The 13,269-nt window shown below is 34.0% G+C and overlaps 3 protein-coding genes and 1 long non-coding RNA gene across 10 annotated transcripts; all 4 read left to right on the top strand.

The window, feature by feature from the left end:
- Positions 1-2,245: 2,245 nt before the first annotated feature.
- On the top strand, positions 2,246-5,243 carry LOC110731407. Of its 6 annotated transcripts, none has more exons than XM_021911279.1 (8): positions 2,246-2,566; positions 2,650-2,801; positions 2,930-3,020; positions 3,096-3,160; positions 3,256-3,327; positions 3,987-4,301; positions 4,409-4,565; positions 4,753-5,243. In XM_021911279.1, exons 2-8 carry the CDS (start codon positions 2,798-2,800, stop codon positions 4,784-4,786), a joined length of 738 nt encoding a protein of 245 aa, XP_021766971.1. In that variant the 5' UTR covers positions 2,246-2,566; positions 2,650-2,797; the 3' UTR covers positions 4,787-5,243. The 6 variants fall into 6 exon arrangements, with proteins under 6 accessions (XP_021766971.1, XP_021766972.1, XP_021766970.1 ...); XM_021911280.1 differs by having other exon boundaries at positions 4,700-5,243; XM_021911278.1 differs by having other exon boundaries at positions 2,726-2,801; positions 4,409-5,243.
- LOC110731181 lies at positions 4,918-7,016 on the top strand. The gene is made up of 2 exons (XM_021911012.1): positions 4,918-5,773; positions 5,896-7,016. The coding sequence occupies exons 1-2, from the start codon at positions 4,918-4,920 to the stop codon at positions 7,014-7,016; spliced, it is 1,977 nt and encodes a 658-aa protein (XP_021766704.1).
- Positions 7,017-7,104: 88 nt separating this feature from the next.
- On the top strand, positions 7,105-8,832 carry LOC110731409. 2 transcript variants are annotated; one of them, XR_002513300.1, is made up of 3 exons: positions 7,105-7,748; positions 7,850-8,164; positions 8,604-8,832. It is a non-coding gene; the product is annotated as an uncharacterized LOC110731409 (long non-coding RNA). The 2 variants fall into 2 exon arrangements; XR_002513298.1 differs by lacking the exon at positions 8,604-8,832 and having other exon boundaries at positions 7,850-8,239.
- A 1,600-nt stretch (positions 8,833-10,432) lies between these two features.
- On the top strand, positions 10,433-12,721 carry LOC110731408 (replication protein A 70 kDa DNA-binding subunit B-like). The gene is made up of 7 exons (XM_021911283.1): positions 10,433-10,480; positions 10,556-10,634; positions 10,714-10,825; positions 10,927-11,105; positions 11,186-11,306; positions 11,693-11,895; positions 11,994-12,721. The coding sequence occupies exons 2-6, from the start codon at positions 10,564-10,566 to the stop codon at positions 11,819-11,821; spliced, it is 612 nt and encodes a 203-aa protein (XP_021766975.1). The 5' UTR covers positions 10,433-10,480; positions 10,556-10,563; the 3' UTR covers positions 11,822-11,895; positions 11,994-12,721.
- Positions 12,722-13,269: the final 548 nt, after the last annotated feature.

Raw genomic sequence — 13,269 nt, 5'->3', positions numbered from 1 at the left:
CCTATTAATCTCACCAAATTTCTGTTTTGAAGCTTAGCTACGAATAAAGCCTCGTTTTGGAACTCTTGTTCACTTTGGCCAGAGCCTTTGGACAATCTCTTTACCGCTATAATTTGTCCATTTGATAGTATACCCTGAGAAAAATGACCAAGTTGCAACTTTTACAATATGTACTTGCATGGTTGTATATTATGTACTAGTGTATACTGTGTAGTAATATAAACAAAATATTCACTTTTTCTATACTCTCTCGATTTTTCAAAGTATTACACTTTGACCGACGCATTACTCAGACAATTTAATTGAGTTAAATAAAATAAAAGGTAAGTCATGGATTAGTTAAAGGCTTATTCAAAATATATATATATAGATGTTAAAGAAAATACGAAGTAAACAATAAATAAAATAACTTTTACAATATGTACTATTATGTACTAATGTATACTGTATAGTAATATAAACAAAATATTCACTTTTTCTTTACTCTCTCAATTTTTCAAAGTGTTACACTTTAACGGTCATATCACTTAGACAATTTAATTGACTTAAATATAATAAAAGGTAAGCAATGGATTAGTTAAAGTCATATATTGCATAAGTGAATGTAAATTTCAAAGGTTGGGAAAAAAATATGAATGATGACTTACCTTATATACACCACCAAATCCACCTTCACCTAATTTATTCTCCTCCGAAAAATTATTTGTTGCTGATTGAAGTGTAACCAAATCATGTTGCAAGGACTCAAGAGTTGCAAAATCCTCACCTAATAATGAAACCACAATCAAGATGAATTATGCTATAAGATGAATTATATTAATTAATTTTGCAAATTATGTTATATCCTCTTACCACTTCCAACAGCTAGATCATTAAACCTTTTAGCTCTTTTCTTTGCAAAACATAATCCAGAAGCAACCAATGCAGCAATTAAAACAACCACTGGGATAACAATTGCGATGGCCACCTTTGTCGATGATTTGCCTTTTCCTGCATTATTTTAAGTTTATATTCAATATTGTTAAATTTAAGAGCATACAAAATATTTTTATTATTCGGTCCACTTGTAAACTCAAATGAGACTCCATACTAATAAAATTAATTGGTGAGAGTAATAATTTAAGAATATTGAACTATTAAGCATAAATTAAAACCTTATTATGACACTAAATGACTAATGATCAGAGTCAATATTTGTTCCTTAGAAATGTATGTATGTAATGTTCAAGTGCAACCCGTAGAGGTTATTCCATCTATCATAAGATAATATCGGAATTTTTGTACAGATTGCTATTTGTTCTCTAGTAGTATTGCATATTACATTCACGAAAAATAATACTCATATGTATTAAAGTTTTTTAAAAAACATTCACGAAAAATAATACATATTTTTGTACATATTGCTAATAGTTCTTTAGTATACGTAATAGTAATATACGAAGTATAAGATATTCAAAACAAATATATTTAACATAGTAAAACATTAATTAGAAGGAAAATTTGCAAATTGCAGCCATTTAATTTTTTTTTTTGCAAATTACAGCCCAAAAGTTCGTATAAATTGTAAATTGCAGCCCGATTCAATTTTTTCATCAGTTTACATGTTGAAACATCTTCGGTTAAAGTTTCAGGGGTCGTTTTAGCCCTTAGGGACCCGAATTGAGCTCGGAATTAGCCAAAAAATAACTTAAGTGTCTCATATTTACAGTTTCCCACAAATCGATACACTTTTGTTACGCAAAACGAGATACTTGCGTTATTTTTTTGCTAATTCCGAGCTCAATTCGATTCTCTAAGGCCTAAAATGACTCCTAAAACTTTAATCGAAGATTTTTCAACTTGTAAACCGATTAAAAAGTTGAATTGGGCTGCGATTCACAATTTGAATAAACTTTTGAGCCGCAATTTGCAAAAAAAAAAATTTAAATGGCTGCAATTTGCAAAATAAAAACTTTATATGGTTGCAATTTGCAAATTTTCCTAATTAGAATAGTAAAACATTAATAATATGGACGTCTGATTTTAGATAGATATACGGACACTTTTGTCATATGATATGAGACATCTACATTTGAAAATTCCAATTAGTGGAAAAAATATCCATCGAGAAAAGTCAAAAAAACAACTTATGGAGTATTAGAAAAATCCAAGAAGTTGTGGTATGAAAACGTTCGTACGTTTGCAGTTGATAATTGAACTTGATAATTTTCAATTTTAAAAAAAATAAATAATCCAAGAAGGACTACTAGGCAATTTTTGGAGTACAGAGAGATAGAGAGAAAAAATAAAGAGGGCTCATGTAATGTAGGAGAGATAGAGAGAATTTATTAATTAAAAGGAAATTGATGCAAATATTGTTAGTGATATGCAGATACCATTAATAAGATACAAAGCAATGTAGTGGATTAGTAGAATTCATTTTGTTTTGTTTTGTGGCATTGAAAATAGGGGGGTATTGCAATTAGAACCTGAGATCAGTGTCAAATTCAGGAATTACTGTACAGCAATTAGAACCTGAGATCAGTGTCAAATTCACAGAATTTTAAGCAGAACAAATATTGAACAGGTAAACATCTACTTAGAATCATTGAGAGAAATGTGCAGGTTAATGTATCAAGTTGATAGAATTTTTGTGGATTTAATTTGCAGAGCCTCTCATTTTACAGACCAAAAAACATCTTCTGAACTGCAGCTTCGGAGAATTTAATATGTTTTCTTTTTACAGTAAATGACATAAACAGGAATCATCAATATCCTGTGCGCATTGTTGAGATAGCTTGATCTGCACCAAAGTAATATGGGTATGTCTGAAAATTGACATGATGTTTAGGAAGGATTTTTTTATATATGCTCATTGCTATACTCATTTACGATGTTTTTGTTTAATGTTTAAAATGCTGAGTTATTGCTTTTAATATGTATATGATAGCTGATGCACCTGTTAACTTTAAGAGACCATCAAGTAGAGGGCGGAAATCAAAGCGAATAAGTGATTTGATATCAAATCATAATTCTTCTAGGTAAAGTACATGACTTATAATAATGGATTTTATTTTTTGTGAAGCAAATTCATAAACTCTTTATGCTTTGCACAGTCAAGCAGAACAGTCAAAGTCCAAAAAGGCAAAATCAAGACCTTCAAAATATACTGTACTTGAAAGTGGGTATTTTTCCTTGGTTTAGGTTTATAAAGTGAATATATATGTAGTGCTATTTAATTGGACCTGGTGTAATTTTCTCTTCGTACCTCTACAGAAAGACCCGTGTCTCTTAGAGTTCCACCATCAAATGCACAGAGTTCAAAGCAGCTAAGGGATGCTGCTAAAAGTAAGCCTTGGTAAAGATTTCAGTTAATAGAGTTAACACTTATATGCTGTTGCACAATACAATTATCTTAGATATCCTTTTATACTATTACAGAAGCCCCTGCGGCCACTATAGGAAGACCATTACCTACGCAACCCTTAGAATTATCTCCGCCTACCTACTGTGCTGAGTGCGGGGCTAAAAAGTTTGCGTTTGAAACCCTGCATTTCTGCTGTGGCAATGGTGATATTAAAATAGTTGCGAATGAATATCCCCCTGAATTAGTGAGACTTTTTACTTCAAGAGATGAAGATGATTGCATTTTAGAAAGTATGCTCGATTATACAATAACCTATTTGCCTTTAGTTCAATTGGAGGTAAAACTGACAGAGAAACATACAAAGGTATATATGTCTTTAAATTACATGGCCAAATATATCATTCTGTACCAGACTTAATACCAGATGAGAATGGTCCAAAGTATCTACAGCTTTATTTCTATGATGGCCAAAATGAATTGAAACACAGAACAAATTGCTTTCCTGAATTAAGACAAGATGTTATTGACAAATTAATGCAAATAACTAAAGATAATCCATATGCAAGATTTTTCAGATCTTTGAGAGAAGTAAATGTCGATGAAAGTACTAACATTATAATAAATTCAAACACTGTGCCAGATCAAAGGGTGTATAATGCTCCCACTTCAGATGAAGTTGCGGTTATCTGGCCTGATAGTGTTTCATCAAGTCAGAGTTCATGGCCACATGTTCTTGTGACAGCAAAATCTGCTAAATCCCATCGGATTGCCCATTTTTATGGGTGCTATGACCCTTTACAGTATCCCCTGCTATTTCCAAGAGGTGAATGTGGTTGGCATCAGGGTCTAAAAAAAAATTCTTATGGTGGAGATAGGCAAGTGGCAGCAGAACCTGATCCTATTCAATCATGTACAGTGAACACTCCGGCAGATTTTCTGGATGCAGAAGCTGCTCGTAAGTTCCTATCAAAACTATGGGATTTTTTGGTTAATTGCTTCTTCGCCTATGTTCCCTTAAAATATGCTTAGTTTGAATTTTTTTTTGGATTTTAATGTGTATAGGAGCTTCCGGAAGACATACGAAAGCTGATAAGAATATCTCTGCAAGGGAGTACTATGCTTATAAGCTTCAAATTAGACCAGGAAACATGCTCTTAAGAGCAGGCCGTGCATTTCTGCAATACATCACAGATATGTATATCAAGGTTGAAAATACAAGGTTAGATTTTTTCCGGCAAAATCAAGATACAATAAGAGCAGATCTTTATAAGGGTATTCTTGACACAGTAGAGAGTGGATAGACAAGTGCAGCTAATGTTGGTCATAAATTCATTTTACCACCATCATTTATAGGAGGCCCTCGTGATATGAAAAGGAGATATCTGAATGCAATGGCTCTTGTGCAGAAATACGGGAAGCCAGATCTCTTCGTCACTATGACATGCAATGCAAATTGGCCAGAGATAAAAGCCGAACTAGAGTCCGGTGAGACTGCCCAAGACCGACCTGATTTAGTTGCTCGTATATTTCGGGCGAAGTTGATTGCTCTGAAACAAAAAATCAAGAAAGACATGGTATTTGGAAAAGTGGCAGCGATGATATATGTTGTAGAATTTCAGAAAAGAGGATTGCCGCATGTTCATTTCTTGTTGATTCTAGAACAGCAGCATAAGATGAAATCTCCTGCTGATTATGATAGGTATGTTTGTGCAGAGATACCTCCTGTTACTCAGCCTGAACTGCGTAAGATTGTATTAAGGCATATGATGCATGGACCATGTGGCCAATTAAATCCAGAGTGCCCTTGTATGAGAAAGAAGGATAATGTCTTTTCTTGTAAAAATGGATATCCAAAACAATTCACCGCACAAACAACGACAAATAAAGATGGTTATCCTTGTTATAAGAGAAGTGATACTGGAGAACAAGTGAAGGTCAGAAATGCCGAGTTAGATAATCGATGGGTTGTACCTTATAACCCTTATCTCGCAGCACTCTTTGATTGTCATTTAAATGTAGAGGTTTGTTCGACTATAAAAGCAGTGAAATATTTATATAAATATGTTTACAAAGGACATGATCGAGTGGCCTTCAATATTTCGGCAGAAGATAGAAATTCTGGAGATGAAATTGCTCAGTTTCAGTCAGGAAGGTGGGTGTCACCGTGTGAAGCGGCTTGGAGAATTTTCGGGTTTGATTTATTTGAGATGCATCCACCAGTCTTACCTCTGTCTGTTCATATTCCAGACATGAATATTGTCTGTGTACGCCCGTATGAACGTCTTGATATAGGTATTGCAAGTGGTGTTTATGCAAAGACTCAATTAACAGAGTTCTTTCGTATGAATGCAGCTAATGATAATGGTCTTGGTTACTTATATGGAGAATTTCCAGAACACTATAAGTGGGATGCTTCAGCAAAAAATGGTCCAACCGACAAAATAAAAACTCGATGGTTGGCCGTTTAGCTTTTGTGGCTCCTTCTGAAGGTGAACGCTTTTACCTTCGACTACTATTACTGAATGTCAGAAGTCCAAAATCTTTTACAGACTTACGCACAGTTCAAGGTTATGTATGTGCAACTTTCAAGGAAGCATGTCTTAAAGCTGGCATTTTGGAAGAAGATGATGCTGCAAGCATTTGTTTGGCTGAAGCAACTGAAATTCAGCTCCCCGGGGCTCTGCGCCGATTGTTTGCAACTGTTCTTATATTTTGCCAGCCGAGTGATCCGGCAGAACTATGGCGCAAATATTATCCTGCATTGTCAGAAGATTTTGCACAAAAGTACTCTGGTGCAGAAAGCAAAATTAAGAAACTAACTGTAAGATCAGTGGAACAACATTTAGAGGCTATGGGGAAGTCATTATGTGGCTGTGGTCTAGCTGTTTTAATGGATAACAATGATACTGAAATTGATAGAACAAAAGGCATTCAAGATGCACTAGATGCTCCGATTCCTCAGGCTTGTATAGACAGCCGAAGCTTGCTAAATCCAGCACAAAAGGAAATATTTACATGTATCATGCAGCATATAGTGGAAGGAAAACCAGGGGCATTTTTTGTAGATGGTCCTGGTGGGACTGGCAAAACATTCTTATACAATGCACTTTATGCTGAGATCCGCCTTATGAATAAGATTGTTTTGCTAACAGCTACATCAGGAATAGCCGCAGCAAATATCCCGTCTGGTAGAACGGCACACTCAAGATTCAAGATTCCAATGGATAGTGATGCTTCATTAGCCTGCAGCGTTTCTAAGCAAAGTAGTTTAGCAGCATTAATAAAAGAAACGGCTCTTATAATATGGGATGAAGCATCAATGGAAAACAAACAAAATCTAGAGACTCTAGACCTTCTGTTACAAGACATATGCAATAATGATGTAATATTTGGTGGAAATGTCATTGTCTTCGGTGGAGATTTCCGACAAGTGTTGCCTGTTGTCCCTAATAAGACTCAGAGAGAAGCTGTTGAAGCAAGTGTAGTGAGTTCTTATATATGGCAGCATTTAAGAAGATTCAGGTTAACTGAGAACCTAAGAGCCAAGGAAGATCCTTCATTTTGTCAATTTTTGCTTGCACTAGGAAACGGTGAATTGCAAACTTTGGAAAGTGATTTTGTTGAGTTGCCTTCGCAAATAGTGCAGACTTTCCAGCTGATGATGATCTAATAGTTGGATTACTTGAATCTTCTTTTCCGAACTTGTTCAGACACTTTAGATCCTCAATTTTTTCTAAAAGGCTGTTCTGACACTATTAATGAGGATGTCGATAATATAAACTCTTTCATGATTGAAAGATTCCGGGGAAGCCATAACTTATACAAGCTATGACAGTATTCTAGATGATAGTGGCAGCGTATATCCTACAGAATTTCTAAATAAACTATGTCCGGGAGGAATGGGTCCTCACAATCTTGTGCTAAAAAAAAACTGCCCATCAATATTGCTCAGAAACCTTTTGCCCTCTTCGGGTCTATGTAATGGAACACGCCTTATATGTAAAAGGTTTTTGCCCAATTTAATCGAGTGCGTGATTTCTGTCGGGCAGTATCAAGGGGAACATGTTTTATACCCAGAATCAAGCTCAGGCCATCAAGTTCTCAGAAATATCCTTTCCAATTTCAGAGGAATCAATTTCCCATCAAACTGAGCTTTGCAATGACCATTAACAAGTCACAAGGGCAGACTTTAGATCAAGTGTTGGTTTATCTTCCCCGTTCATGTTTTTCACATGGTCAATTGTATGTGGCTCTTTCACGGGCACGATCTGCCGATAAAGTGAAGGTTATATCAGTAGCTCCTTCTTTACAGCATTCAAAGAACTCTGTTAAAAATGTGGTATCTTATACTGTCCTAAAGTTAGCAGGAGTCATCTAACCAACTATGCATTAACCAAGAAAAGTGAGTTTATTTTTCATTATGCAGCACTTTTTTTGACACCAATAATCAGGTTAACAGTCCAAAGCAGCTTAAATTAATAGCTTATCATTTTTACATTGCAGGAAAAAGCTCTTCAAGAGAAGGATGGGCCAACAACTTATTGATGATCCAAGCCTGTAAAAGCTATGTGCCTAATGATAAACTTACTAGGGTGAATTGCAAAGCCTTTTATATGTATAGGATACAATTCAAGTTGGAAATATTCTTAAATTAAAGCTTGGTTTATTTTACATTGCAGGAAGCTTGTATTTAGGAAATGAGGAGATATTTGTTCAACTTTAGGATGTTAAGATGCTAAAAAACTCTACATTTTGGGGCCAAAAATTATTCTTCTGCTTGGTTTTTAGACCTATGTGGTTACACATTAGCCCACTAAGGTAAATTGTATAACTTATGTTTTGAAGCATGGAAAATAAGTTAATATTAAAAGCTATTCAGTATTTTAAATTTTATGTACATTTTTTTAGCAGAATTCCTAAAGTTATGCTTTGCTTATGACAGTGTATAAAAGCAATTCCCCTAAAAATAGGAAGATTGTTCCAAAAGATTTTACTGAATTGTGGCTGTCATAATTTGAGATTTGTCACATAAAAAATCTACCATTATTATATTGTTTATAAAGGGACTTACCTTTTCCAATGTTTGAAAACTAATTAAAAAGTACAATGAGCAGCCCAAATTTCTTTTCCAGAAGTATGGGCTCAACAGTATAAACAGTGACAAGGATTTAAAAAAACCAATGGCTATTCAGAACACTGTTACTCAAACCAAGCACAATACATGTGCTCTATTTTCTATTCTTATATTCTGTCCTAGGTAATATAAAGGGATTTGCTACTTGGCCTTTCGGTTTTTCCACACAACAAAGCAAACTTACCAGAAACTTAATTAACCATGGAAGGTATAGTTCTCTCTTTTACAACATTCCTTGCATTTTAGTTTAATTTTACTTGTGCATATTTTTATTCCTATAGAAATTTCTTGTGAGTTACTTGATTAGTTAGAATTAGCTAGATAAGTGATGAAAAATTATGCATTTCATAAAAAGCTGTTACTAACCAGAATATTACTGGAACCATTTGCATGCACAGATCAGAAATACCAAACAACAAGACAGAAGCCAGAATATGTGTACTTGAATCAATTAAATGCAGCAAGCAAGGCTTATATAGTAAGGGTGGTTGTTGCTGAAAAAGGAAGGGACATACTATCTTCCAAAAAAACGGTCAGATTCCAGACTTTACTTCTAAAGGATGAAAAGGTATGCATTTATTACTTTATATGTGACTATCATACTAAATTTGCTACATTTATGATGCAATTGAAAAACTACACTGTAAAAAGGTTTCACATACTAAAATACTAAAATATTGAGAATAGAAAACCTTCAAAAGATCGCATTGATTAGCTAACATTCACATAAACAAGACTACTATTTTTAGATCATGTTTGAGTGCAGTTTAATTCATATCAGGCAATATGGTAGGCTGTACAATAATTATAGTAACAAATAATAAAAAACAGCTTGACTGATTATATTACTTTACTATTTTTATATTGTGATTTAGCTTTTAATATAATTTTAGTTATGCTGTAATCAATAATCATACTCAGATTAACATTTAGTTACCTGAATTATACTATAAATTACACTATAATGCAATTCCACTTATGTCTAAATGATAAAAATTCAAGTGAAATATTAGCTTTTTAGATTTATTTTACAATAAGAATAAAACCACCTTCTAATAACGCTACTCTACAGAGCTTAATGTTGTTAAAAGTTTTGAATGGCTGCTTATCATTTATAGTCAATTACATCAGTGATAAAGTAACTTTGTCTGAGCAACAATTATATTAAGCAAAGCACATATTGTATGCAATTTAAATCAAAGAGCAGTGACGCCTTATTCTCCCTACCTAACAACAAGGTATATATAGTTAACAATTTTGATGCATAACTATAATATAATGGTTATGGTCATTGAACTTAATTACTGATGTCTGCTTCACAGGGTAATAGAATGCGCGGTACTTTATTTGGCGATCAAATTGAAGCCTTTGATGAGGCATTACAGTACCTCGGAGAGTATGACATTTCTGCTGCGCCAATTAAATTCATTGACGAAAAATGGAGGACTGAACTTGATTAGTTTCCTTACCAAATGACTTTTGGTAGTAGAACTGTAATTCAGCCAGTACATCCAGAGCTTGGACCAATTCTGCCCAACTATCGACCAATAGCAAGTATACCTCGTGCGGTAGATCCTGATGAGAAATACGGTATAATGCACTTACTAAACAATCTCGCACCAAAGTTAGATAATTAAAAGGCTAACAAAGTTGTCTTAATTCACAGATGTCGTAGGTGTAGTGTTATTTGTAGAAGAGGAGCCGAGGAAAGTTGAAGCCAGAGATGGAAAGAGAGAAAGCTGGGTGCGAGAAATAGTCATCATTGATCAAAGGTTCATTTTCAAAGAACTAAATGTTCGGATATGCCAGATATATAATTTGGTACAAATTACAAATTAAGATCACTAAGAATATGCATTTCATGTAACAGATGTGATTGATCGCTCACCATCTCAATGTGGAATGACCTTACGGCAGGAAAGTACTTCGACAAATTACCTACTTGGGCAGAAGCGTTCAAGGTATAGGATTCACGACTCTTAGACCATACACTCGTCGTGGTAAGACAGATATTACTATAACTTACGTAAATGGTTAATTGCGATGAATCAATGATCCCATCTTGGTTATATTAGGTTTTTCGATGAATTCTGCTATGTCCACTCGAATAATATATGAACCTGAGGGAGAACAAGCTCGTGTGGTGTCTGATTGGTAATTTCCGAAACCTAAACTAACAAAAATAATAGCCTTTACAGTGTGCTGATCTACTCTTTAACTAACATTGTGTCAGGGCTAATCTCTTCCACCAGAGGTTAGTAGATAGACAAGCAAGAGTCTTAGATGTAAGGTACCCAAGTGAAAACAAAAAAATTGTTTCCATTGCTGAACTAAAGCAGAAAAAGGTAAACATTAAGGAATTACTGCCTGTTTAAAGACATTCATGCTAAACTATAATCAAGTATACAGATTCTAACTGATATTCATAAATATAATGTACATGTAGCCAAGTAACACCTTGCAAGAAGAAACTTTATGGATTGAAGTGACTATTCAGGATGCTGAATTAGAAAAAGTGAATGCATATACGGGCTGCTCAAACTGCTGCAAGCGCACCAACCTTCCATTGCAGAAGCGCTATTCTTGCTCTTCTTGTTTGAACAAAGAATGCATCTGCACTAAAAGGTATAAAACAAGTTTCCTTTTATATCCATTACTATTTATTAATATTCTAGATGACAATGCTTACTTTACATTTGTACCAGAATTACGTTCAAATTTGAAGCTAGCGACACCACAGGAACTATGGCATTCACCACTTTCAACGATGATACAGAAAGATTATTCAGGAAAACTGCAGCTGAAATTTATGCCATTAAAGAATCGGTAAATTAATGTACGATATTCTTACCTTCTATTTACTTTCCAACTTATATGTGCAGTTTAACCTTACAAAGAATGCTAAAAAAACTTTGCATTCAAAAAATTTTCAGCCTATATGTGCAGTTTAACCTTACAAAGAATACTAAAAAAACTTTGCATTCAGAAAATTAAAGTTATAGGCAACAATATGCTTAGACTTAGGATTAATCAAGTTAAATTTAACACTTGAAATCTTCTCTACATAATTCATTATGTAAGACCAATAAAGCAATCTACTTACATGAAATCAGTGCTTATACAGATTACATTTTTATTTTATATGAGTAACGATTCTACACGTGCTCTTTCAGTTAATTCTAATGCTTGCTGTTATAACAAAATCAACGCAGGATGATCACAACGCATTCAAGACCATTCAAGACTTACTCAGCAGCACACCGTTCTATATTAAAGTTGGACCTACTTGGCACTTGGGTCAGAACAATGTTCTGGAGTTATCCTCACACCCAAGAAGCTGAGCAACTATCTGCTGGTTACTTCAGCCAAGAAAAAGATGCAAGTGAAAAGGTTCCAGAGAACACTATTGAGTCAGGTAATTCTGAACCGTTCATTCCTACCCCAAACTTGAAGAAAAATTCTGACAAGCATACACAAGAAGAGCCTTACACTGAAACACTTTACACCCCTCAGCAAAGTATTGAATCACTTAAGCGCAAGAAATCCTTAGGAAAAAGTCCTATGGAATTTGAAAGTGAAGAAAGCGAATCCCAAGTGCCACTATCACAAGTCGGGGCGAAAAAGAAACTTTGCTTTGGTGGAATGACTACGAAGAAGGACACTGCAGGTCAAAATCCTACAATACCTTTGGCAAAGGATCGTGTTGAAGATGTAGCTGAGCCTCTGTGATCTGAGCACAGGCAAACCACACCAATTATTGTGAAGACTGAAAAGGTTAACAAGCCATCTGTTGAATCTGCCACCAAGGAAAAGTAGTCCCTGAACTACTAAGAAACTATATATGCTGCTAATGAAGTATTGAAGATTATCTACTTAAGGTGCACTACTTGAAAATCTTTTGCATATTAAATCTTTTGCTAGACTTTAAGTATATGGGCAACTATAAGAACTTCGCTTTCGCTGGGACAGTATATCAGCATATTATGATAAGGACAATAGATAGTTGCCGAAAAATTTTATAAAAGCTCCAGCATCGTGTAGTACTAAACTTCATTTTATCTCCAGAATTTCATGTATATAGGAATTAGATGCTGTGGAGAGAAATCTTTTGAGGAGTTTTCCAGGAACAATAGCAATAGTTAATGTTCCTGGAAAACACCATACTAGGACTATATTCTAATGTACTGCTAAATTAATGTGCATGTTAAAATATATCTATAAAAAATATATTAGTTTATGTATATTGCTTTTCGTAAAATTTATTACATTGCTTTTGGTGAAATTTATTACTATGATGTTTGTTTAAAGCTGCTTGAATTATGATCAAATAACTAACACAATATTGAGAGCAGTAAGCTTTCAAAAGATCACATTAATTAGCTAACATTCACGTAAACAAGACTTTTCTAAAAAAACCATTAATACATATAATACAAATTAACTAAATATTACAACCGTAGATATAGAAAACTCCATAATAGAAGATCAACACCAACTGACCAACTTCATATTGGAGAATTTTACACGTTAGATGGCTAATAGCGAAAAAAGTTTTACATATCATTAGAAAAAATTGTATCTTAAAGTATATAGTGTAAAGTCACGATATTACCATGTAATATAATTACTATTACTTAATAAATGTAATTTAATATACTTTTAAATTATTTTTTAATATTGTTCAAAATCATAATAAATATGAAACTATTTTTATGGATCATTCCACCAATAAACGAAATATTTGAAGCAATTACTCACTAGAAAAATTCGAAAGGATCTACTATTACAA

Source organism: Chenopodium quinoa, unplaced genomic scaffold, assembly GCF_001683475.1.
Source record: "Chenopodium quinoa cultivar QQ74 unplaced genomic scaffold, ASM168347v1, whole genome shotgun sequence".
NCBI classification, from domain to species: Eukaryota; Viridiplantae; Streptophyta; class Magnoliopsida; order Caryophyllales; family Amaranthaceae; genus Chenopodium; species Chenopodium quinoa.
The sequence above is the reverse complement of the archived record's forward strand: the minus strand, read 5'-3'. Positions and strand labels throughout refer to the sequence as shown.